Source organism: Populus euphratica, unplaced genomic scaffold (assembly GCF_000495115.2).
Source record: "Populus euphratica unplaced genomic scaffold, PopEup_1.0 scaffold22.1, whole genome shotgun sequence".
NCBI lineage: Eukaryota > Viridiplantae > Streptophyta > Magnoliopsida > Malpighiales > Salicaceae > Populus > Populus euphratica.
Window position 1 is genome coordinate 369,877 of NW_011499863.1, and position 26,615 is coordinate 396,491.

The 26,615-nt window shown below is 30.8% G+C and overlaps 2 protein-coding genes and 2 long non-coding RNA genes across 4 annotated transcripts; 3 read left to right on the forward strand and 1 right to left on the reverse strand.

Moving 5' to 3' along the window:
* Positions 1-1,254: 1,254 nt before the first annotated feature.
* On the forward strand, positions 1,255-5,164 carry LOC105125300 (uncharacterized). The gene is made up of 3 exons (XM_011025690.1): positions 1,255-1,327; positions 2,115-2,150; positions 2,275-5,164. Exons 2-3 carry the CDS (start codon positions 2,142-2,144, stop codon positions 4,669-4,671), a joined length of 2,406 nt encoding a protein of 801 aa, XP_011023992.1. The 5' UTR covers positions 1,255-1,327; positions 2,115-2,141; the 3' UTR covers positions 4,672-5,164.
* A 3,281-nt stretch (positions 5,165-8,445) lies between these two features.
* LOC105125302 (nuclear transcription factor Y subunit C-1-like) lies at positions 8,446-13,505 on the forward strand. The gene is made up of 2 exons (XM_011025691.1): positions 8,446-9,307; positions 13,214-13,505. The coding sequence occupies exons 1-2, from the start codon at positions 8,595-8,597 to the stop codon at positions 13,215-13,217; spliced, it is 717 nt and encodes a 238-aa protein (XP_011023993.1). The 5' UTR covers positions 8,446-8,594; the 3' UTR covers positions 13,218-13,505.
* Positions 13,506-15,317: 1,812 nt separating this feature from the next.
* Positions 15,318-16,711, forward strand: LOC105125304 (uncharacterized). Its single transcript, XR_842215.1, has 3 exons — positions 15,318-15,553; positions 15,637-15,752; positions 16,549-16,711. It is a non-coding gene; the product is annotated as an uncharacterized LOC105125304 (long non-coding RNA).
* LOC105125303 (uncharacterized) lies at positions 16,547-17,069 on the reverse strand. Its single transcript, XR_842214.1, has 2 exons — positions 16,966-17,069; positions 16,547-16,916 (listed from the first exon to the last, which is right to left on the reverse strand). It is a non-coding gene; the product is annotated as an uncharacterized LOC105125303 (long non-coding RNA).
* Positions 17,070-26,615: the final 9,546 nt, after the last annotated feature.

Genomic DNA, 26,615 nt, shown 5'->3' on the forward strand with positions numbered 1-26,615 from the left:
CAGCAAATAATATCTTCTCAATAAGCTCAATCACTTTGTCAAGCAGTAGAAAACAGAAGAAGACAGCTCTGATTGAGTATAAATTGGCTTTTTCGTACCATAAAAAGTTGTAAAGATACCACTCCCCAATGGAATTCTCTTCTCGTGAAATGCAAAGCCTCTAATCTGTGACCGAGTAAACTGCACCTGATCTTTCATGTATTTCTTGTTTTGCCCAAGGACTAACATAGAAAATGCCAAAACTTGCTGGATTGTAATTTCCTAAACGAATATGAGAAAAATAGCAAGGCACTTGTGATATACAGGTTGAACCTCGCGACTCTTCTCACCCCCACAAGGTAAGTCCAACCAAGTGCTAAACTAGCAGCATTATCCTTCATTCCAGACCTTTACAGTCATATCTAGGATTGGATTCTCATTGTTTAGCAAAATCTTATCTATGTTAGCAATGAAATGATGGATAAATACAAGCCTTGAACGCAAAATTACCAAGCCAATCCATCTATCACATTGTGCTTGAACACATGAAATTCCCAATATGAAGGAAATTACAACGCGAACATTAACAAGAAAATCTGAGACTGGGATCTTTGAAACTTGTCATTTAAGCAAAGCATAGCTACCATGTTCGGATGAGTAGTTGGTGAATCGAAAATGCTCATATGGTTAAGCAAATCTATGCTAAATTTATTACCTCGGATATCACTCACTGAGCATTTTGATGTTCTTGGATTTGGTACAATAAATTATAAATCGAGGATGAAAAAAAGAAAGCTCCATTGTTAAATTTAATTAAAGAAATTCAATAACTCTGCATGTAAATAATGCCTTCTTCAAATTTCTGAACTAGGCAGATATCATGTTAGCCAAACAATTTTTTTTTAAAAAAAGCAAAAAATGAAATTGAAAATAGACATGTAATATAAAAAAGAAAAATGTTACTCGTAAAATTTACACCATTCTTTTTTCTTTTTTTTTTTTGTTTTCTGTCATGGACACTAGAATAATTTGTTTTCCATATTTAGCTAACTGTCAATACTGTTTACCAGAGTTAAAAACAAACCATGGTCAGGGTTTAACCATGCACAAAACATTCCATTTTTTTTGCATATAAATAATAGAAAATCCACTCTACCTTTTCATAAAAAAAAAATATTAATATACATTAGTAGAATTTCATTTTATTTGAGAATTCTAAATTCTCATAGCTTCCCCCAAAAAAAACAAAAAACCCTCCTTTTAGTTTTATTTGATCCAGGGGCCAAAATCAACAATTTTGTAGCTAAGTCGTCAATGGGGTCTCTTTGATTCAAGTTTCTGATAACGGGTAATTTTTATTTTTCTCTGCTTTTGATTTTTTTTTTTTTACATGTTTTGCTTATTTGCACTTACATTATGCTTTATTTGGGATTGCTTTGCTAGTTTATAACGTGTTTTAATAATATGTGGGTTTCTAGTGAGAATTTAACTTTGAAAGTGAGTTACTTCTTGTTGTTAGAATTTACGTACCTCATTGTGTGTTAAATATTGGGTATGTTTTGTTTTTGGTAAATTCATGTCAATCTGTGAAGCGAATAGTTTTTGCTTGCCTTGATTTTAGTTGAATACTTGTGTTTGTGTTCAGTTATGGATTGAGGTTTGTGTTGTTTTGAAGAAACTTGACTTTCTGAGAGAGTTGTTTGAATGGGATACTTGTTGACACCTTTGAGTTTTGTTCTCTCATTTCTTGTTGTTTCTTAGAGATCAAGCAGATTGTTGGTATTTTTTTTTTGATCTCCCACTGTTGATTTGTTTCATGGTCCTACCATAATTGAGAATCGTTCATGGCGTTGTGATTATACATTTTTGGAATGATGTGTTTTCGAATCCGTTTTGCTTATCTTGGAAGTCCGGTGATGTTTTCCGGTAATTCCATGGGATCATTTATAGAAGTTAAGATCAACAGATGTTAAATTAATGTAATTGATGGATCACAAGAAGCAATCATTTGTTATTCTGTTTTTGTCATTGTGATCTTTATTAATCATGGCCATGTTGTTCGGCATGAATCTCGGTCATTATTTTTCTTCTTTTCATATAGATTCCTTGTTTTGGATTCATTATTGATGCATCAGGACTTGCCATTTGAAGGCAGCACCCTGATGATGCATGTGGGGAATTCAGACTTTTTTTTTCCTTCTTTACAGGGATAGTTTCCTTCCTTCTTTCTTTTTTTTTTGTATCATTGTTGCCAAATTGAAGGCAGTTTCTTGATGATGCATGTAGGAACTTCAGGTTTTGGATTTGATATTTGTGATTAAGATATCAACAACATTGCATTGGCTTGTACTTACAAAGGACAGCCAACAGTGTGACCGGTTGAAAATGGAATGCAATAAAGAGGAGGCATTTAGAGTTAAAGAAATTGCAGAGAAGAAGTTTACAGAGAGGGACATTGCGGGGGCAAGAAGATTTGCACTGAAGGCTCAAAAACTTTATCCTGCACTTGATGGTCTTCCACAACTTGTAGCAACTCTTGATGTGCACATGGCTGCTGATAACAGAACAAATGGAGATGTAGATTGGTACAGAGTCCTTGATGTTGAACCGTCAGCAAGTGAGGACACAATCCGTAGACATTACAGGAAACTGGCTCTCATTCTGCATCCTGATAAAAATAAAGCAGTTGGAGCACATGGGGCGTTTAATATTATATCTGAAGCCTGGAATCTGTTGTCCGATAAAGCCAAGAGAATCGTCTATGACCAGAAGCGGAATGTAACAGATATGGATCAAAAAGTTCCACATTGGAAATCATCATTGCCAACTGGTCATGATAACAATTCCAATGCACGGAGCCAGAAGAATGCTATGCACCCGAAGCCTGTACCCCCTCCGCTGTTTTCCAAACCCAATACCTTTTGGACAATCTGCAATGCATGTAAAACACAATTTGAGTACCTTAGAACTTATCTCAACCACAGCCTTCTTTGTCAGAACTGTCATCGGTCCTTCATGGGTGTTGAGACGCCTCCCCCATCCATGGATGGAAATGGCCCATCCCCTATATGGACTTCTTACAGCCAAGAACATAATTCTACTTGGCATGTAAGGACTGAAAATTCCACAAATATGGGACCTAAGTTTCAGTCAGGAGCATTTTCTAAAGATGGCGGTTTTGCAAGTGCACCGTCAGCATTGTCAGGTGCTCAATCTAAGAAATTGAAAAGAAAGCATGAAGAGGAATTCCTTTACCGGAAAACAAAAACAGTTGCTGGTGGAGCTTCTGGATTCAGTAGTTATGGTTCCAGTTCTGTACTGAAAGGAGACAAGCTGCAGAAGAGAAGGTGCATTGATGAGCAAAGGGCAAACAGTAATGGAAGAGAGACAGCAAAACAGGTGGCTAACAGAAATGGAAGAGTTGGTGAATCTGGTTCTCAAAAGAGTAGTTTAGAAGCAGGAAGGAGGAACATTTCTGGCAACCATAAAGTTAATAGCACAAGTGAGTTGTCACAAATAGAAATTCGAAAGATGTTGGTGGAGAGGGCTAAGAACGATATTTCCAAGAAGGTGAAGGAATGGAGCAGTGTGGCTACTGCTCTAAAGACTTCAGAAAAGGATATCAAGAAGGAGGGAGGAAAACAGAACGGTGGCACAAAAGCTGATTCAAAAGAATGTCCAGAGTTTCTGGATACTAAGAGCGGAGCTCACACCACTGAGCCTTCACCAATCAATGCTAATGATGATCCAGATACAAACATCAATGATTGGCCAGTCATGAGCGTTCCAGATCCAGATTTTCATGATTTTGACAAGGATCGCACAGAGAGTTCATTTGGTGATAACCAGGTTTGGGCTGCATATGATGATGATGATGGGATGCCTCGGTATTATGCCATGATTCACAGTGTGATGTCACGGAAGCCTTTCAAAATGCGGATTAGTTGGCTTAACGCCAAAAGCAACCGTGAATTGGGCCCACTAAACTGGATTGGTTCCGGATTTTACAAGACCAGTGGAGACTTCTGGATAGGGAAGCATAAAATCAACAAGTCTCTTAATTCTTTCTCTCACAGGGTGAAGTGGGTGAAGGGTTCAAGAGGGACTATTCAAATCTATCCTGGAAAGGGTGATATTTGGGCTGTTTATAAAAACTGGTCTCCCAATTGGAATGAGCGTACCCCTGATGAAGTCATACACAAATATGACATGATGGAAGTGCTTGAGGACTACAAAGAGGAGAGAGGAGTTGCTGTTGCTCCTCTTGTTAAAGTTGCTGGTTTCAAGACAGTGTTTCGCCAGCATCCTGACTCGAGCAAAACCAGGACAATCCCAAGGGAAGAGATGTTTAGGTTTTCTCACCAGGTTCCGTCAGTTCTGCTCACAGGTCAAGAAGATCAAAATGCTCCCAAGGGTTGCTGGGAACTTGATCCTGCTTCTACTCCTTTGGAGCTACTTCAGGTATTATCAGAAGTTCAGCTGGATGGCATGATGGAGACTGCTGAAAAAGATAAGGAAAAATATTTATGTCGTGATATGACAAAATTTAATGAAGAGTTTGTTGAACATGTCAACACAGTCGAGGAAAAAGGTGTGGTGGGAAAGGCTGCTAGAGGAGATGTAGCTAATGCTAGGAAGAATAAGAGGAAGGAAACAAATAAAGACAAGGTAATGGTGTATAAACGGAGGTGATGAAAGAAATGGGAAAAAAAGAGACTAGAAGTTTCTCTGTTAGGTACTTAAAAACTGAAGCACTTGACAGTTTTTTCCAAGTAGTTGAAGTAGTGTTAGAAGAAATTGAAGTTAGAGATCACTCAAGCCATGTTGTCAGAAGACTTCCTTTTTAGAATTCCCTCGAATTATAATGGGGAGTCATCATACAGAAATTGATTCAGCAATTCCTTCCTTTTCTATACGTTGGCTGGACTGCAATTTTGTTTGAAGTTACAGTATGCCCTCAAGGCTTTATCTTATCGTTGTTTGTTGCTTGAAGACAGTTTGGAGGGCTGAATTTACACACTGGTAAGCAGAGTTTATAGCTTGACATCCAATAGGCTAAGCTCATTTACTGCTGCTCACTGATGCTCGTAACACTGTTTTATGGATACCCTCCAAAAGAATAATTTTTTTGACAGCTAGTCAATTTTGTGTTATAGGAACTGCACCTTTTAATTCTTTTACACCAGAAGAAGGCTCCAGAATCTGTTACTTCTTTGATACGCAGAACATACACAAAATCCCACCCTCATCTTTTAATTACTTCTCATTTAGCTTACGACTCCAATCTTGCATTCTAACTGCACGCTAACCAGGGGTTTGTTTTTAATCGTTTATGATTTACATATTCTCTCATGGAAAGATTGGCAGCATACCATTTTATTTCTCTAGTCATTACTGGTATGGTTGCAGAAGCTAAACTAGTGCTGGTGTCCCTCAGATATCTTTTGAACTACCGGTGAGTTTCTCTTGCTCTACCCTCACTGCAGATTGCTCAACGTCGAGCACCCCACTGATACATTACTGCAAGGTGTGTAGAACACAAAAAAGTGCATGCGTGCGCTCCTGGTATTTAATAAATTGTACAGGCTAATGAACAGGTGCATCTCCTGTAACCTAGCATCACCCTGCTCCTCAGTGTGTTCTCTCGTGTGATAGGGAAGGGGCATCTCAAAGGGAGAAGTTAAAGAGGATTATAATTATTTTTTGGAGCGAAGATAGAATGGCATTTCCCATCTGCACGTGCAAATATGAATAATTAATATTTTAGAGTTGATAGGCCGTAGCGGCAGCAGCGTTGCCATATGTCAAAGAAATGTTGCCAGCCGAGACACTTGAAAATTGACGTTTTATTTGACCAAACTTTTTTTTTTTTTTTTTTTTGACCAGCCGAGACACTTGAAAATTGACGTTTTATTTGACCAAACTTGATTGCTTCGCAGGTATGGTTTCATTTCCGGGTGGTTGTATGGAGGAAACCGTGTTCCATATAAAATTGAATATTTTTTAAAATTATTTTTTTTATATTTTTTTAAATATATTATAAAAATTATTTCAATATATTTTAAAAAAAAATTAAAAATAACGATATTTCCATTACTCTTATTTATTGGAAACAAATTATTTTGACATAGCTTGAATTTCATTTAAAAAATAGCAAAAAAAATTAATATCAGTATATTAAAATAATTTAAAAATATTTAAAATATATTAATTCAAAATAAATAAATAAATAATTTAATTTTTTAAAAAAATATTTTTAAAACACAAAAACAAATAAATCTTTAATATTCTTTCATTCTCTGAAATCACAAATTCTGTAAAATTAATCCATTTCCTCAGTTGTTTTTTTTTTTTTGGAATCAATACTTGCTTCTTGGCTATTTCTTCAGATTAACTTGTATTTTCAAATAAAAAATCTGGATTTCTTTGAACTTGTATTCTACCAAAGAATTTCAATTAGAACAAAAAAAGAAGAAGAAGAAACCATAATCAACTCCAACATTTTGTATTGATAAAGTAAATTCCATGCCAAAAAGTAGATTAAAGACATTCTTGAGATTTTTGTGTGCTTCAATGAGGTTTCTTCGAATCAATTTACAAACTGTTTTTTTTTTTAATGATATTAAAAGCGTATCTTCCACATTCTTATTTATTGAATAAAAAGTAAATAAATCTCTTAACAAAGTTATTGTGCACATTCACATGTTATTATTCATTGAACCACGGTAATGATGAATCTTTCCTTGCGCTACAAAAACTTTGAACCGGCAATTGGAAGGAATTCAGTTATTTTTACATTATTTATTTGTTCATTATCAAATTAATTAGGATAAATTAATTTTTTTATATTTTTTTGTACAATAAATAATTAAAAAACTCTTAAAAGTAATTTTTTTAATTAAATTAGCTTATAGGGGATTATTTGTCTTTTCATTTTTTTTGTATAAAATGATTGATATACTCAAATTCTTTAAGCGGTGTACGAGAGCTTTTTTTATATTTTTAAAATTATTTTTTATATTATTATTAATTAATTTAACTTGGGGCTACTTTAATTATTTTATATAAATAAATATTAATAAAAAAATAATTAATGTGTGCATTGCAGGTGTAATACATGAGTCATTTTTATATAATTTAGATATCACATGCGATGATATTTGATGGTCAAATAATGAATTTCAAGGCAGTGTTCAAATATTTTCTACAACCTCTACATCCTTGGGCGGTATACGTGGATAACTAACCTTTGATGTGACTTTTTTCCCCTTCTTTCTCCTCTCCTCAAGGCGCTAACCCTTCTAATATTTTAAGCAATCTTTCATTTTTTTTTGGATTTAGTCTATTCTTTATTATTATTATTTATTTTATTTAAAATAATTTATAGATTTAGAATTTTTTATAATTTCATTCTTTTATAAAAAAAATTTATATTTAATCCTTATTTTTTTTATTACTATTTATTTTATTTAAAATTAATTTTAAAATTAATTTTTTTTTATGATTTCAGCCTTTTTTTAGTTTGTTTTCCTATTAGATTTGATTATTTTTTTTGATTGATTTTTTTTAATTTAATAAATTTTTTATATTGATATTATTTTTTTATTTTTATCCTTTGATAGTAAATTGTTTGGGAATTGATGTTTTTGATTAAACCTGAGTCTAGAAGAATGTGATTGATTAACACAAATTTAGAAAATTTATTTGTATTTATTTGATCTCCTCTTTTTTTAAACTCATAAACTCACTTTCTTTAGTTTTATCATTCAAAATCTACTTAATTATATATATATAGGATTTTTCATTAATTTAAAAATTACTTAAATTATTTTAAGCCTTTTTACTTGTTATTCTTTATTAAATTTAAATTTTTTTAGAGAGATTTTTTATTGAACTAAATTAATTAATTAAATATAAAGGTAAAATACTTATATCATAATATTTTATTTAGTTTATTTTTTAAGTTATTGCTCTCGTAACACTTATGATCTTTTTCAATATCGTTGCTTCTTTTGACAATATAGCACGCAATATATCGATGATAAGTTTTTAATGAATTTTTTTTTTGCATTCAAATTATTATATTACAATTTATTTTTATAGCCAATTATTTTTATTTATTTACTATCAATATATTTTTTAATTATATTATTAAATTAATAAAATTTATTTAACCTAATTAAATCACTAATCTACATCTTATATTTTTCTTGTTTCATTCAAAATGCTTAACCTCGTTTAAATATTATTATTTTTAGTATATTTATTATTATTGTATTTTTTTTATTAGTGTTAATCGAATTAGCTGAGCTATTTAAATATATTACTCGAGTCTTGAATTTTTTTATGTAAAAAAAAAGATCGGGCCCCACATTATAAATATTATGATATCCTAGTTGTTAAAAGAAAATTACATAAATGACACGAAAGAAGCCAAACAAGAGGAACAGAAAAAGTCATTCCATTCAATGAACAAATCAGCAAATCACAGGGACAGGAAGCACTGAAACCCTCCACCTTATCTCTTCATCCCCCCCATTCATCGCATCTCCAACCCTCAAAATAAATAAATAAATAAACAAAACAAAACACGAAAACAACTTCTGTTTCAAACAATGGACAACACCACCACCAATCACCAGCCTCAGCCCACGGCATACCCAACGCAATCCATCACCACCACTCCACCACTACCTCCAGCAGGTGGAGCACCATCTTCAACCCCATTCCACCACCTCCTCCAACAGCAACAGCAACAACTTCAAATGTTTTGGTCTTACCAACGTCAAGAAATTGAACAAGTTAATGATTTCAAGAACCATCAACTCCCTTTAGCAAGAATCAAGAAAATCATGAAAGCTGACGAGGATGTGCGCATGATCTCTGCTGAAGCACCTATTCTTTTTGCTAAAGCATGTGAGCTTTTCATTTTAGAACTGACAATTCGTTCTTGGCTTCACGCTGAGGAAAACAAGAGAAGGACTTTACAGAAGAATGACATTGCTGCTGCTATTACAAGAACTGACATTTTTGATTTCTTGGTTGATATTGTACCTAGAGATGAGATCAAAGAGGAAGCTGCTGGTCTTGGTGGAATTGTCGGCGCTACGGCTAGTGGGGTACCTTATTATTACCCTCCGATGGGACAGCCTGCCGCTGCCACTGGAGGGATGATGATCGGAAGGCCAGCCATGGATCCTGCCACTGGGGTGTATGTTCAACCACCTTCTCAGGCTTGGCAGTCCGTTTGGCAGACAGCTGCCACCGAAGATGGTTCTTATGGGAGTGGTGGTGCGAGTGGTGGACAAGGGAATCTTGATGGACAAGAGTATGTTTTTTATTTTTTTTATGTTTAGTGTTTTTGCATTTTTCATGTTTTGGACTCTGGTTTCTCATTTTTGTGTACTTTTTTTGTGTGGATTTGGAACGTGGGTTTTGTCGTAATGAGGTGATTGTTTGAGATGATTTCTGGGTTTTGTTCAAAGGGGATGCTTTGGAGTCATTTGGGGGAAATCTTTTATGGGGTAATAAATTCTGTTGTTTGAAATTTATGTCTTGGCTTGTTTTAGGTTATTTTTTTGTATCGGAGATAAATGAAACCTGGAAAAGAAGCAATTTTTTAGTGGTTTGGTGGTTCCTCCTAGTTAGAATATGATAGATTTGAGTCTGCAGTGGTTTAATGGCTGTTAGATATCACTTTTATGTAAAGAAGCAGTCTTTTCGCCTATTTGAGTTGAATGCAGCTGAGTTTTGCTCAAAACAGTCTGGCTTTATGCATTTTCATTATCTTTGTGTAGAGGATTTCTTTTGCATGCCCATGCTTAAAGGTGTTAGCTGCTTGTTGGCACCTTGGTGGGTTTTGTATGCTTATGTTGGTTGGTTCAAGCACGCAACAATGAAGAACTTTTGATGGATTGTTTCAAATAAATATAGGTTAACATTTAGAGCCAGAAAAAGTTATATAGTAGCAGTCATATTTGTGTTGTTATCTCCTAAATCCCTTGTAGTCCACAACAAATGGATATTGTTTGTGTTAAGTATTCTATTCGCATTGATGGTCTCCACAAGGAATTGTTTAAGTTTAAGAAAAGAATGGAGGGCGAATCATAGGATGGATGTCAATGAAAGCTTGAGTTGTTTGATTATCAATGAAGGTATGATTTCAGTCACTTTGATCACCATGGATGTTTGAGGAGAGGGTCAAAGCATGAAGATTCTGTCCATTGTAAAAAAAGTACTTTTTTATAACAAGAGACAAGCTTGTTTGAAAGCTTGAGTTGTTTGATTATCAATGAGGTTATGATGTCAATCATTTTGATCACCATGGATGTCTGAGGAGAGGGTCAAAGCATGAAGATTCTGTCCATTGTAAAAAAAGTACTTTTTTATAACAAGAGACAAGCTTGTTTGAAAGCTTGAGTTGTTTGATTATCAATGAGGTTATGATGTCAATCATTTTGATCACCATGGATGTCTGAGGAGAGGGCCAAAGAACAAAGATTCTGTCCATTGTAAAAAAATACTTTTCTATAACAAGAGACAAGCTTGTTCAGATTGTCATTAATTTGATCACACTGCTTAAGGACATTTCCATCAAAAGTGATTCTCTTAAAAAGGGTGGTGTTTAGTGTATGCTAAAATGTGGGAATAACTTTACCGTCTAATAATTTTTCATTTGTACTCTTAGAATTTGACAAGTATAGGTACATTTTCTAAAATTGGTGAGGTTAATCTTTGTCGTATATGCTATATGTACGGTGCTCCTTGTGGGACCATGTTGTTTCGGTTGTAGAATTTTAGTATTTGGAATTTCTGTCAAGGGAATAAATATTAGGCTGTCTTTTGTTATTTGGCACATGAGTCTGTGTAGCAGCTCGCGTGAGTAAATTAAGGAAATAATGCCTGATTTTTGTCTATCTTTTTGTTTGGTGGTTGAATGAAAATTATTTTTTGCTGAGAAAATCATCAATGATTTTTTCAAATCTTTTTTGGTTCATAAAATCTTCAATGTTGTCCTAATATGATTTCCCGGGACAATCAGTTCCATTGCCTTCTTACCATGGGTCACCCTGTGCATGTACGAAGAACTTAATAAGAAAATTTCTCAATTTTGTCTTAAACTGTTGCCTCTCTTGCTATTGGTGCTTGCCTGAAATTGTATTTTGTTGACAGTCTTCAATCTTGCCCTATCTTTAAATAGTTCTATTTTCTACCCATCATAGATCACCCAAAGAAATTGTAGTATTAGTAACTGTGATCAGTTTATGAACTTCCTTTTACTTTCACATGCTTTTTTTTTTTAATGCCGTGGCATGTGTATTTCTTTCCTTTTTGCCTCTGGGACCAGGACTGGAAATTATAAAATAGACTGTCATTATTGTGTTATTACCATCTAAATTCTTTCTAGGCTACAGCAAATGGACACTACCTGCAACTGAAGTAGCCTGTATACATTGATGGTTTCCATGGGAAGTATTTGAGGTCAAGAAAAATGGAGACGTGTCATACAGTCATCAAATGGTTGTTTATAAGAGCTCAAATTGTTTGATTTCTACATGGGTGCAATGTAAATCTTTTTTATTAGAATGTCTCTCTTAGAGGAAGGATTAGAGAATGAGGATTGTCCTTTGTCAAATAAAGGCTTTATCTAGACCTAGAGACAGTTTTGTTCTGATAGTCTTTGATATCAACTTTACTTGATGGGATTTCACTCGAGGGAGTTTTTCTTTAAATGCTGGTGTAAAGTCTATGCATAATATGTGTGGAATGATGTTACAATCTATTGATTTTTATTTGTGTTCTGAACTTGATGAGTAATTTAAGCGGTTAATTTTTGTTCTTTATTCTATATATGTGAGGTGTGCTGTGTGGGACGATGCTATTTCACTTCCAGGTTTTTTGTATTTAGATTCTGTTAAAATTGGAATAAACAGCAGGCTGTCTTTTGCTACCTGGCAGACCGAGTAGCAACATACCGTGGAAATGCCTGATTTTTGTTACTAGTTCCCTTTCTTCTTGGGTGATGGTTGGGTACAAGTCTTATTTTCCTGAGAAAATCTTGATTGTCTTTAGTTTATAAAATTCTTGGATCTTCTCGGACCATAGCATAGATCATACCTGTTGGAAGAACTCAATAAGGAAATTTCTCAATATTTTTTTTCCAACTGTTTCCTTTCTTGCTGTTGGTGTTTGTCATAAAATTGTATTTCACGTAAAACCTTTTGATTTTGTCGTATTATCTCTGAGCTGTTCTGTTTTCTCCATGCTACCACCCAATAAATGTATTATGTTTCTATATGTGTATTTCTTTCCTTTGGACAGTTATTTGTGTATTCATGTGCCACTATACCAAGCCATCTTTATGGTTGTCAGTAACTCGGTATATTGTTAAAGTGGATGCCTTGTGGGCAATGTGTGCTGAAGCTTTGATGATTTCTCTCTCCTATCAAACTAGACTTATGTTTTTTAGATTCCTCTTCATTAACCCTTCTCATATAAGCACCAAGTGCTGAGTATTTTTGGTCAATCAATGGGGATGTAAAGGCTCCAAATTATCTACTTTTTAGGCAAAATGAAATGTGAATCTTAGGATGCTTCTATTTATCGTTAAAGGTCCTTTCAACTTCAATGTTAAACTCTACTTAAAGTTTCAGTTTGCAGACATTTCCAATCCATGAAAAATTCCTAAGTTCTTATAATATGTTAGTTTTCAACTCCTTATGATTTGCTTTATTCTGTTACAAGGATTTATTTTGCATATAAAGGGACAGTCTGTTTTGTTGTCTTCATGGATGTGTTCATGCTATCTCAACTCGTCTCATATTATCCCAAAGACTAAGAAAAAGAGAGGGAATGTTATGGGATTTCTAAACTCAATGTGATTAATTGTGTCTTTTGCTTATGAGAATCAAAACGACAACTGTACCTTCTTTTATTCATTGACATGTCAAAATTGTCACATCAACAATATATATTTGTTTTGTTTATGCTTTTTTTTTCTGACTTTTATTTCAGTGGCATGAGTTTGTGAAATCATACAGGTGATTCTTGTGCTGTCAAATTCAGGATCTGCTTCTTTTAACTTCTTCTGGCTGTTGCTGTGACTATTGATCAAGTCAATAAAAGAAAGAGAAATGGCTATGCTTTGTTATTCTTCCCATTCAATACCATATGATGTCTTACCATTGCTTTCCCTATGATTGTCCAACCATTTGTCCTTGTTTTTTCACTGCAGTTAAGCTTCTCGGATGCAGAGGTGCGACAGAGGCTAACAGGGGCCTTGGCTAATATTACTGGGAAATTTGAGTGCATATGATATCTAAATGTGCTTGCTTGCTATTGTTTCTTGGAAAGTTGTCCGTAGCTGTAGACTTCATAAAATTTTTAACTTTAGTGTATGGCAGCTCTACAATTGCTGCTATAACATGCTAACTTTTTCTGATGTGCAGTTTATTAATTTATGATCTATTTGTTACTGATTCGAATGGTTCTAGTGCGTCATCTGCTACCATTTGAATTTGAATGTCTCTCCTGGAAGATCTTTGCTGAGATTTTTACTTTTAATTTGATTTTGCTTTTATATGAGATAAAGGGACTTGAAAAGTCGCCCATAGTTTTCTATCCAGTTGGATTTCTCAAGCACTTGGTTTACTTTTAACGTGGATGGTTGGGATCTCCGACTAAGCAACTCAACACCTTTAACGTGGATGGTTGGGATCTCCGACTCTTACTAAGCAACTCAACATCAGAGTTGCAGTTCCAAGCTCACTGTATTAGGGGAAGAAATGTTATTTCTAGTGAGCCGTTGCTTTTGCTATTTTCTTAAGCAACTAGATAGACGGGGGGTCATACTATTGGAAAAATCTGTGCTTTTATCTCTCCCTGGTGTTCCTTGGGTTATAATTCAAGCAAGGAAAAATGGAGAAAAGAAAGAAAAGAAAAGAAAAGAAAAGGATATCATGGATGGACTAACTTGGAGAATTCATCAATCGACTTCATGAAGATGATTAATTATGGTGTAAAAATGATAGTAATAATAATAATGATAAAATTTCATGACTAGCTAGAATTTAAGGGCCAAAAAAAGAACTTGAATGGAGCTCCAAAAAAATAATAATATTGATTTACGCCTTGATATGCTTTTGTTTACAAGTTTACTATTATTATAAATATAAATCTATTTAATAGTTATACATATATAACATGTGTTGATGATTGCACATGTGTTGATGAAGCAAGTTTGATGTTTGCAATTCATCAAGACAATAAAAGAGAAATAATTTGATAATTAATGTTTTTATACAAAAATTAACATGAAGGTATTGAAACTAATATTTCTAATTGTTATATACTTTAAGCAAAAAAAAAAAAAAAAACAAAAAACAGATGGAGAGTTTTAACTAAACATCTAAAAGATTGATGTAAGAATAACTTGTATTTGAGGATGAGTTCTTTTTAATTTGAGAAGATTAATGAATAAGTTTTTTTAATAAGAAAATACAATTATTTTTCTTCTTCATTTAAGAAATTTTTTTTCTAATTAATATTATTAGGTTTTTCAATTTTATTTTTTATTCGATATTATTTGGGTTTTCTATTCAATATATATAGTATTAAGTATTAATTTTTTGTTTTAGTAGTTTTTTTCTTGCTCTATGTTATGGGTTAATAAATAAATAAAAAAGTATGAACTTAAAAAAAATAAAATATTTAGGCTTAAAGGGGATCAAACTTGAATTCTCTACATCTAATAAAACTTGATTTAAGAGTTAATCTTGAATGTTCCTAACCTATCTTTTTTCTTAGCTCTATTTTAAAATTAAATTAAAAAAGTTGTCATGATATAATCTAGTTGATTTAATTTTAATGAGTTAAAAAATATTTATAATAATTTTATAAATAATATTTTTTTAATATTAAGATAATAATATATTAGATTAATTTGAACTTAACATCTTAATTTTTTAAATTCATGACATGAATTATAAAATCTAATGAATTTAATAATTTTATTTTTTAAAATTATTTTTTATTTGATGATATAATAATAATAATAAATAATTATATAATTGAGTGTCAACTTATATAATTAGATAAAACTAAATTCTTTCTATACTCCACAAGCAACCCTAGAAAAAAAGAATGATATTGTCCCATCAATATTTTTGTCAAAAATATAATTAGATAAAACTAAATTCTTTCTGATACTCCACAAGCAACCCTAGAAAAAAGAATGATATTGTCCCATTATTCAAGGTTTGCTTCAGTCCAATAAAATAAATGAATAAAAATAAAAATAAAATTTACTTTCCAACTTTGACCTAGGAAAAGTCTCCTTTTTTCCGTTACACTTGTCATAAAAACGTGTCTTAACCGTCAGCTACTCTTGTAATAAACGCTGTGTGTCAAAAAAAAGAAAGAAAAAAATCCTAATTCAATCGACCTAGGGTTTCTCGATCTCCCATTCAATCCTCAACAAAAATGGACGCCATAGATTCCGTCGTCGATCCTCTCAGAGAATTCGCTAAAGACAGCGTCCGACTCGTCAAACGCTGCCACAAACCCGATCAAAAAGGTTTTTTTTCTTTTCAATTTTTTGATTGGAATATTATAGTAAAAAAATCAGGGATTTTTAAAAGCTTGATTTTTTTTTTGTAGAATTCACAAAGGTGGCGTCTCGTACTGCAATTGGATTCGTGGTTATGGGATTTGTTGGATTCTTCGTGAAGTTGATTTTTATCCCAATTAATAATATCATTGTTGGGGCTTCTTAGGTAATGTGTTGATTTCAGTATCAAGTTTTTGTTTTTTATTGATGATAATTGATTATTTGGTTAAGAGATTTGTTAATGTGTGATACATGGAGGATCGATTGTTTTTATTTTCTCAATTAGGAATGCTATTGGGGTAAATATGAAGTTGATACACGGATTAATCATTTAATGGTGGTGATTAGGAAGTGGTTGGATTGATAAGTTGTGGCTTGTTTGATAATTAAGAATTGAATTTAGTTTTATACCTGTTTGTGTTATACACATCGGTTTCTGTATGAAAGTCATTTGACAATATTGGTTTGAAAATTACTATAAGTTATGTATGCATTGTTTGCGCACACAAATTGGATTTGCTATGATTTGGATGTACTAGTGCATTTCCTTTAATTATTCTCATGATTTGATAATGGTTTGGATTATTTTAGCATTTTACCAATGTAGTTACCAGTCCATCTACTTTTCTAGTGTTAGGTTTGCCATCTCCATCATGTTCTATTATGTGTAAAAATGGCACCCAGACAACATAATTAGAACCATACTAGTTATGATTAATTTATTATAGTACACCAAAGATGATGCAAGATGTTTTGGTCCTTTTGTCTCTGCAGAATTTGTGACATGCGTCATGCCTAGATGTGTAAAAACTTAACATTCCCTTGATTTTCCATGTTTGTTTTACCTTCTGGTTATTGAAAATGGTCATGTGGTCCTATTAAGCTTTTGTTTAAACTGTTTCTGAATTGTTTTTGGAATGAAATTGATCGAGGCTGATTATATTTTCCCTCTGCAGTTGCAGGCTGTATGGATCATCAACAATTAGAATATGAAGGCAGTCTGCTTGGAAATTTGTTTTTAATGAGAAGCTTAGCTTTTAACTTGCTTAATTTCCTTTTTGATATGTTTGCAATACTCCATAGACCAGGTAATCACAATATAAAAAACTTTATAATTTTTGTTAACCTTGGTCTCTATTTAATGTTCGACCTATTGTGTGATCTTATGCTTTTCCTTGTTGATGTACTACTTGATGGGTTGGTTGGCTATCTTCTTTTCCTGTGTCTGGAGAGCAGCATCATGCTCTTGTTTAAGTAGTTAGGAAAGAATTACAGCACAATCATGGTCATTTTTTTTTTCCTATTATTGTCGTCATCTTTGTACTTTAGTGTGTCTGGAGAGCAGCATCATGCTCTTGTCGTCATCTTTGTACTTTAATGCCTTGTTTATCGATATCACTTGAAACTTACAGTGTGGGACTAGCAAATGCGGAGCCAAAAAGTTCTAACCAAGTAGATGGGACTGGTATTCCGTGTTTTAATGGGGGGATTTGTTAAAATCTTGGGAGTTAAAAGTCTTGATGGAAAGGTTTGAGTGTAAATGAGCAAGGATCCTAGAGAAATTCATAAGAGGTTCAGGTGCAAATGAGCAAGGATCTTCGGGAAATTCACAAGACTGGCTAATGATTCTGGACTTAAACCAATTTATGATCAAAAGAGAGCAGCTATACACAGTCGCGCCTTGCTTGTTATGGTTGCCAAATTACTCACCATATAGAAGTTACATCGTAGTGTAAAGAATGCTTTTATTCTTGACACCAAAATATACTGAAGATGATCTGGGATTTCCTTGGCTAAGCACCGCTCTACATTAGATGGAATCGATCAGTTTGGGCTTCGGCAAAAGAAAAGAAAGAAATTCAGGCCCTGAGGTTCCTAATAAAGCCCAAAAGGGCCACAAGAATGTTCCATTTGCTGATCAAACTGTTAGGAAATGAAAAATGTTCATGATGGTCAAGAACCATGAGCCACATCACGAACACACGTGGTGTTCGCTTTCTTTTTTGAGAAATTGATACAGACCAAACCTATGCAAATCAAAACAAGTATATTCTCCAGAATCCCAGGCTTACAGCTCTAAAAGTCTGGATTGAACATTGAGAATCCAATACTAGCCTTGTGTTTTATCACGCTTTTATGTGTTTAATCATGTTTCAGATTGGAAACTTGATGGAAAATTTTACCAGAATCAGAAGTAACATTGAAGAAAAAAAAACTAATAATTTGCACTCTCTTTTGCGCTGAAGCCAAATGAATATAGGTGACAACATAGAATGCTGAAAGAATATCATTTGACAATTGAACTCGTAAAAATATGAGAAGATATTATTGATACGAAAAAAAAGATCGCGAAGAAAATATTTGGATTGGAGAATTCACTTTTTTTAGTCTTACAAAGAAAGTCGATGATTTACGAGCATCCACTTTGCTTCCACAGTATATTATTCATCAGGGCCACAGAAGTAAAAAAAATAAAAAATTACAGTTCTTGATAGAGAGCAGCAGACCTCCTGATGCTGTGACTCCTCCTTTGCAGCAGCTGCTCATTTTTGTCACTTTCGATTTCTAATTCAGAGAAAGATGAAAAGAAAAGGAAGAAGCTGCAAATATATAGAGATGAGGGGCAAAGAGAGGCAAAGAGTCTATATGTGGAAATAAGTTTTTCAATATACTAATCGCAATCTGCCATTTTTCAATTTCCTTGAGCATAGAATTCCAACCCATCAGCAAAATGTCAATAAACATTAGAATTTGGCCAAGAAGAATTCTGTTCAATTCAACTCCATTACTTCAGGACTTTCTTGCAGGTTTTTGTATACTTGCAAACGAGTTACTACGCAGAACAGGACTGCTTAAGGATTGGAAGAGGATATGTAGTCATCTTTCATGCCACTAAACCTCATCATGCCAATGCTTGCTTGTTATTCATAACAAAGCTCATCTCCTGCCCAAAACAGCACCTAAAGCAAGAACAAGGCATCGGAATTGACATGTTGCAATCAAATAACGTGCTTTCACTTTCTGGGAACCAAGAAATGAACAAGCTCACTAGGATAGGAAGGCAAGAAAAACAAAGTATTTGCCTTAAAATCAAATACCTTAGTTATTTAGATTAAAAATATGCATCTACAAAAACCAGTCTCATGAGTGACCAAACTTTCAGTAACAGTCTACAATAATTTGATGCCCTGAACCTAAAAACATGATTATCTCTTTCAAACCATGCATACAAGCACACGTTCTATTCCGTGCGTAGATGCTTTGCCTTTACCTCTCTCATATTTCTTAGTTCCCAAGTCACCCTTTATCCAGCAAAAGGGAGAGACTCCATCCCTATAATTTTCATTTCATTACATAAAATAACATTAGAATATGCAAGTGCTAGATAAGAAAGATATTGTTTCATTAAAACATCATTCCTGCCAAACATGATTTCCTTTTTTTTTTTTCTTTCGCTATCAACAATAAATATACATGTAACGAAACAACTTCAAGTGTATTATCATTTAGCTTTCTTGATGATGCATTTCAAGTGTTTTTTCTTTTCTCAATGTACTTGTTTATCTTTTTTTTATAAAAAAGAATGCTTTAAAACTTATTTCTCACACCACAATTTTTATCTTTAATAACCTTTTTTTTATTTAACTAAACGATTAAAATAAAATGAAGGGTCTTAATCAAAATTTAAATAAAACAATTTAAAACAAACCAAAAATCCATTTAAAAAGGAGGGTTTGAATAAAAATTTTAAAAAAAGAAGAAAAAAGAACAGAAGCCAAGTGTTGCTAGACATGTTTTGCCTGGCTTGTACGCAAGAAACCAAAGCCCAGACACGTTTAGGCTTTAAAACCTAGGCACCCGACTAGCGTGCTGAGTTTTTTTTTTTTTTTTGGTGAAAGGTAAATAATGAATAACGTATTGTAAAAGGTCATATAACATTTAATTCAAAGAACCAAAATTCTAACCACCACTTATGATAGCTAGAGATTCAAGTTATACCTTTTAGATCCTAAAAAACCATTTTCTAGCCATTTTTTTTTATTAAAATAAACTAAAAACACTCCAAAAAGCCTTAAAAAACTCATTTGTGTTACTAAATTTGGAAAAAATCTATCTCTAAATGCAAAATCAAGTAAATTTAAAAAACTTTCCGAGAGCTAATCTATTTTTTTACATAAGATGGGGACCAATGAACACCTCAACAGAGCTCCTCCAGTAAAAAAGAACTTATTGACAATAAAAACAACTTTTTTTATGGATAGGATAATAGTTAACTGATAATTTTTTTTCTCCATTATTTCCTAGTAACTTTCTTTCTTATTTCTCAGATCAAGGACCAAAATAAAAAGAAAATAAAGTCTTAAACTAAAATATTTCATTTCCAAACTTAAAGGACCAAAAAGGAACCTTGACAAAACTTTTAGGCAAAATTTATCAAAAGAGCGAAGGGACCAAAAGTGTTTTCACAAGAGGGCTTCATTTTTTCTACCCATTTAATCTTAGCCCCTTAACTTTCAATCTCAATTAATAAAACAAAATATTTTTTTGTAAAATCAAGAAGCAACCCAATAACAGGATATTTTGTGAAGATTTTTTCGTGTAAGAATAAATTACAAAGATCATATATATATATATATATATATATATATATAATCTTAAAGGATCAAATTCAGAAATAAAAAGCTAAAAACTAAAAAAATAATCAGAGGGCCACAAAAAAAAGAAAAAGAAGAGAACATTGTTATGTGAGGAAGCTGCAATGAATTCAACAAATCTTTTACGTCTCTTGTAATGATATAAGTGCAAGAATACATAGTGCCATATAATACAAATGCCGAAATAAATCCCAAATGATATGTAAATTTGAAATAAAAAAATAAATATAAGAATATCGGATTGGGTTAGTTCCTCGCAAAATAAAAATAGAAGAAGCATGATCTATCATGCTAGTGAATTTCATCAATTAGATTCACTTCCACCAAGACAGTAGCGGTTATAATAGTCTTAAATTAGTAGTTATGAAATCAAAATCATTGATTTCAAAATTTATAGTTACACATAGATCATTTTACTCTAACTTAAAAGGAACCAAATCCGAAAATATCACTACTAACTCAGCTTTATGCTCTGTTATGGTTTAGTACAGGTAGTACGGACTTTAACTAAAAACTAGCTGCCATGCCCTCGTGGCCTGTTTATGCGTTGTCATGTATTTATAAAAGAAATTTTTAAAATTATATAGAAAAATATTATTGTAATTCATAATATGTTTTTAAAAAATTAAATTATAAAACTAAATTCTTAACCAGATTAATATTAAAAAAATAAAATATACAAAGATAATTTAAAAAAACAAAAAAAAATAAGAGAAAACAATCATATAAATAAACACTGCAACAATCTATAATATTTTGTGAGAAAATATAAAATTATAATTTTTAATAAAATTAATATTAAAAAAATAAAATTAATAAAGATAATTTTAAAAAAAATCATATAAAAATGAAAGGAAAAAAACTATGCAAGAAAACACTATAGCAATCTATAGTGTTTCATGAGAAAATTTACACTAGTAATTTTTAACCAGCTTAATATTAAAAATAATAAAATTAATAAAGATAATTTTGAAAAAAATTATAGCAAAAAAAATCATGTGGGGAAACACTAGCAATCAACGGTGTTTTAAAGAAAAAATCTATAAAGCTAAATTTTCAACCAGCTCAATATGAAAAAAACAAATTTGATAAAGATAATTTTAAAAAATTAATAAAAAAACATGTAGGGAAACAATGTAACAAGAAAAAATCGTGGGAAAATATTGTGGCAATCCATAATGTTTTTTTAAAAAAACTATAAAGCTAAATTATCAATCAGCTCAATATGAAAAAAACTAAAATTAACAAAGAAAATTCACCAAAAAGACCAAAAAAATAGAAAAACATTGTAGCAATCAACAGTGTTTTAAATAAAAAAACTATAAAGCTAAATTATCAATCAGCTCAATATGAAAAAAACTAAAATTAACAAAGAAAATTCACCAAAAAGACCAAAAAAATAGAAAAACATTGTAGCAATCAACAGTGTTTTAAATAAAAAAACTATAAAACTAAAATTTTAACTAGCTCAGTATTAAAAAAAAATAACAAAAAAAAAGATAATTTTGGAAAAAAAGAAAAAAGAAAATAAAAAATAAGAAAAAAAACATGTGGAGAAAGTTAAAGCTAAATTCTCAATCAACTCAATATTATAAAATAAAAAATTCAACAAAGAGAGTTTGAAGAAATATTGGAGCAAAATAAAAACCATGTATGGGAAATACTATAGTAATCTATGATGTTTTTTATAAAAGAAACTACAAAACTAAATTATTAAGCAGCTTAATATGAAAAAAGAAACTGAAAAGGACCATTTTGGAAAGAAAATCATAAAAAGAAAGAAAAAAAATTATATAGAAAAATATTGTAACTATTCATAATGTTTTTTTAAATGACAAAGTTAAATTCTCAACCAGTTTAATATTAGAAAAAAACATAAATAATTTTGACAAAATCATATAATTTTTTTTAAAGAAAAAGTACATCATTGAAAAAAAAACAAACATGTAAAAAAACAAAAAAAAATTAATACAACGAAAATAAAAAGCATTGGGAAAGTTTTAGTACTTTCCTCATGTCTTTTATAGTATTGCTAATATCACTATTAATCATTGTGTCTAGCTAGGTCGGGAACGTATGGTTGTAAGAGCTAGACTTAGATGCTGTTTGATAATGTGGTTGTGGGTGAGGTTCACCCGCAGCCACACATATTTGTGTTTAGTAAAGCAAGCAAAACTAATTTTGTTTGGTAGGACACGTTAATTTTTGTTGCCCAACCGTAGGATTGGAGAGGTAGCATTTTGCTGCTTCTCGTGGGTAGTTTTAAGGAATAGTGGAACCATGCTTCACTGTCGTACTGTTCAGTTTTTTTTTCTGAAAAACCAGTGAGAAAAGTTTAGTTTTTTCCCTCCGAAAAACCAGTGTAGTTAATCATGAACAATATTTTTTTTTGTTTTCTTTAAAATTATTTTAAGGTGAATTATATTTACTCGTACCATAATCTTAGTTCTATTCCTGATAATATTTTATCTAATTTTATTGCATGCTCAAAAAATCATGAAAACTGTAGTTCTTGTCGAATGACTTTTGTGCGTAATGAAATTGTAAATTTTTTAAAAAAATTATATTTTACTCCAAAAACTAGTATTTAATTGTTGGATAGATTTTGTATGTAATGACATTGCATATAGTTTAATGGAATAATAAAAAATATTTGATATCAATATTATTTATTTCATGATGTAATAATAGTAGTTAAAACTATAATATTTAAATTAAAAATTATTAATATTAATATAATATTGTATCATTATTTTATAACCTCAATGTGAAAAACATTTTTTTAACCACACACATTAAACTACTTTTTGTTCAACCTTAATTTTAATCACAGTTTTAACCAAATATATATTTTTTCAAACTAACCTCAACTAAAAGTACTTTTTATAAAATAACTTTTTTCAAATAACAACCACAACAGCAACCGCAATACTAAACACACACTTAGAGATGACACCGTTAACCTACATATCAAATAGATTCGGGTATCCCACCAAATATTTTTCGTTGGAAAAAAAAAACTAAGAAGACGTAAATGTTAAAAAAAAAAGAAGTTATTTACTTGATTATATTTAATAAGCTTGATTTCTTTAAATAAAATGATAAAAAAATGCAATGAGAATAAATAAATTGATAAAAAAATCAATAATAATAATAAAATAACTTGAGCCCATTCATGGCTAGCATGCAAAATTTATAAATTGATTATGATAACAAGGTAACCCTGTTAAAAACAAACTGAATAAAACTATGAAACTCAATTTATCAAACAACACAATGTTAAAGGGTGGAATTATAAAAAAAATTCATCAAAAAAAGCAATGCAAAAAACTCATTAAAAATAATCGCGTCAACTCAAGTTAACCCGCTAACCCCGCAACCATGGGCACATGATTGAGATAACTCTCTAAAAATAAAATGAAAAGAAGAAGAAGAAGAAGAAGCACAAAGACTGGTTTCTAATAAATCAAATGTTGAAGGATAATATTAAAAAAAAAATCAACTTTTAAAAAAGGATCAAAGCCAACTTGTATTAGTCTTTAAAATCTATAACTCTGATCATGAGCCCGAGACTAACCCCATAGAAGACAAACCCTACAAAATAACAAAGCAAAATCCCAAATCATTAAAATATCAAAGGATGAAATTGAAAAACAAATACAATGAAAAAGAATCTAGAACAAAAGAAATAATAATTAAAAGAATAGACATGAAATTTGATATAAAAATAATTTGAAATCAAATTTTGAGAATGTAATTGCAAAAAAAATTAATCCAGAAAAGTATTAAAAAAAACCAAATGACGAGGGACAAAACTAAACAAAAAAATCAATCAATATATATATATATATAAATAAATAATAAAAAAAATAAGAACTAAATTAAAAATTAAGAAATAAATAAATAACATCTTTTTTATTTTTACAAGGGGAAGAAAGAGTAAAGAGGATAAAGAAGAAAAAAAATTCATCAGATGCCAACTACTCCATCATAATACACACGCCTAACACTAAGAGAAAGAAGACAGGTAGGCACTTGAAATGTCACCTTGGGATATGGTCTTTAATTAGAGGTGGGATAACGTTGCATATGCCGACTGCTTGTTGGCACAAGCCTCACATAAGTTAATAACTTTTTTTTAATAATATTTATATTAATCAAAAGATCAAATTGCTCCTTTGTCAACTTATTTATTACAAAAACAAAAAAGTAATATGAAAAGATAAAAAGTCACTTAATATAAGTTTAATATTTTTTTATTTTAAAGGTAATATAGTCTTTACATCTTGCTTTTATAACATACAATAAAACAAAATAATTTTTATAGTCTTTACATCTTGCTTTTATAACATAAAAAGATCAAATTTCCCTTGTTTAATATTTTTTTAATTCTTTTTAATGCAACATGGTTATTATATTGTGTATTTTAAAGATAAAAATATTGAATTTTTCTCGATTAATCTTCTAATGACTAATTGACCCTTGAGAAAAACTATTATACCCCTAACACCGAGGATATTGATTTTTTTGAAATGGAAAAATAATAATTATACTATTACAATAAATAATAATATGTGTTTAGGTGTACAATTAAATCTTCATGCATTTTAAATATGTTTTGTAATCACTCATTATAATTGGGTTAGATTTTTATAAAAAATAATTATAGATAAACAAGATTGGGTTAAGGTCTAATCTAGTTTTATCATGATGTGTACAGGGGCAAGGAAATGATGAATGGTCCATCCACCTCACCACTCATATTCAATATTTTTATTGGTTTTTTTATCTTATTTTGCTAATGTATATAAATATATTATAAAATTTATAAAATAAATTTAACTATCCAATCTCTACTTATAACAGAGTTATACTTTAAAACTAAAAGAAATCTTATTTATTTTCTTAATACATATGACTATAACAAAACGTTAAAATAAAAGTTTTACTATACATATAGAATAGATTCATTGGTACAATATAATTATTGATTTTCCTATTTAAAAAAAAAAATGGCCTTAGTCATCGTCAGATTGATAAAGGATATGATAGTTTTTTTAATTTTTAAATACACAATAAAATTATTAATTTACCCTTTAAAACAAAATTTTTAATTCTAGCATCTAGAAACAATTAGTCTTTTCACTCATTTACATAATAAAATGACTCAACTTCCTTCCATAAAAAAAAAAAAAAACAAAAAAAAAGGATGTAAAATGACTCAACTTCCTTCCATATCAAGATTTTTAATAGTTGTATTCAAGGGATTTTTTTATTTTTTATTTAATTCTTTTTCTTATTTTTAAGTATCAAAGGTAATTTAGTTATTTAACAAACATAACATATTTTTAAGTTCATCAAGGATAATTTAGTTATTTAACAAACATAACATATTATTAAAATTAAAAAACTTGCTAGCGTGCATAATAAAGTGTGCGAGGTTCTCGTAACCTTTCAACAATGCCTATGATGTTTTCTAGTGGTTAAAAAAAAATTATTTCTTCAGGTCGTTGGAATTATTGTGATGTTTTTGTCTTAGACAAACAATGATGACAAGATAAATTGTTTTTGGTGGGGTTTTCTTTTTTTTCATCTTTTCTCTTCTTCTTTCCTCGAAAAACATGTTGAGCATTCAAGATTTTTTAGTTGTTCTTTAATTATTGATATTTTAGATTTTGTTTTTAATTTTTAGATTTTTAATATTTGTTCTGTCTTTATAAATATTTTGTTTGTTTTTAATTTTATTCTTTAATTTTAATTTATGATATATCATGTTTTCTAAAATCAATCAAATCAAATTTTCTTAAAAAAAAAAGAAAAAAAGTAACAAAATTTGATCAAACAACTTCCAAATTTATATACTTTTGTGAAGGCATGAATAGGAATAATTATTGATTAGATATAGGCCCAAACTACACTTTCAGTTTGTATTTTTCTCTGTGAAAAAAATAATGTCTAGAAACAACAAGCGTGTTTTAAATCAATAAGAAAAATAAGTTACTTGAATTATAGCTCTTGGTTTTATTTTAATAAAATAATATAAAAAAATGACAACAATAGTAAATAAATAAAATTAAATTAAAAAACATGATAACTTGAAAAAAAAATTGAAAGTATATAATTGGATAAAAAATAGATAAAAAAACCCATGCTAACTTGGAAAAAAAACATTAGAAGTAAGTAGGGTAATAAAACGAGAGTCAACTTGCGTTAACCCGCAAAACATGTGCCCCGGGTTATGAGATCGGATTAACCTAATAAAAAAGAAATTTAAAAAAACCATAAAGTCTTTTTTATGTTATAAAATGAATGTTGAACAATGTAATTAGGAAAAAAAATAATAAGAAAACAAATAAGAGAGGATTTCGGTTTAT

Coding starts and splice junctions, on each gene's coding strand:
- LOC105125302 (XM_011025691.1), top strand. CDS start 8,595: ATGGACAACACCACCACCAATCACCAGCCTCAGCCCACGGCATACCCA.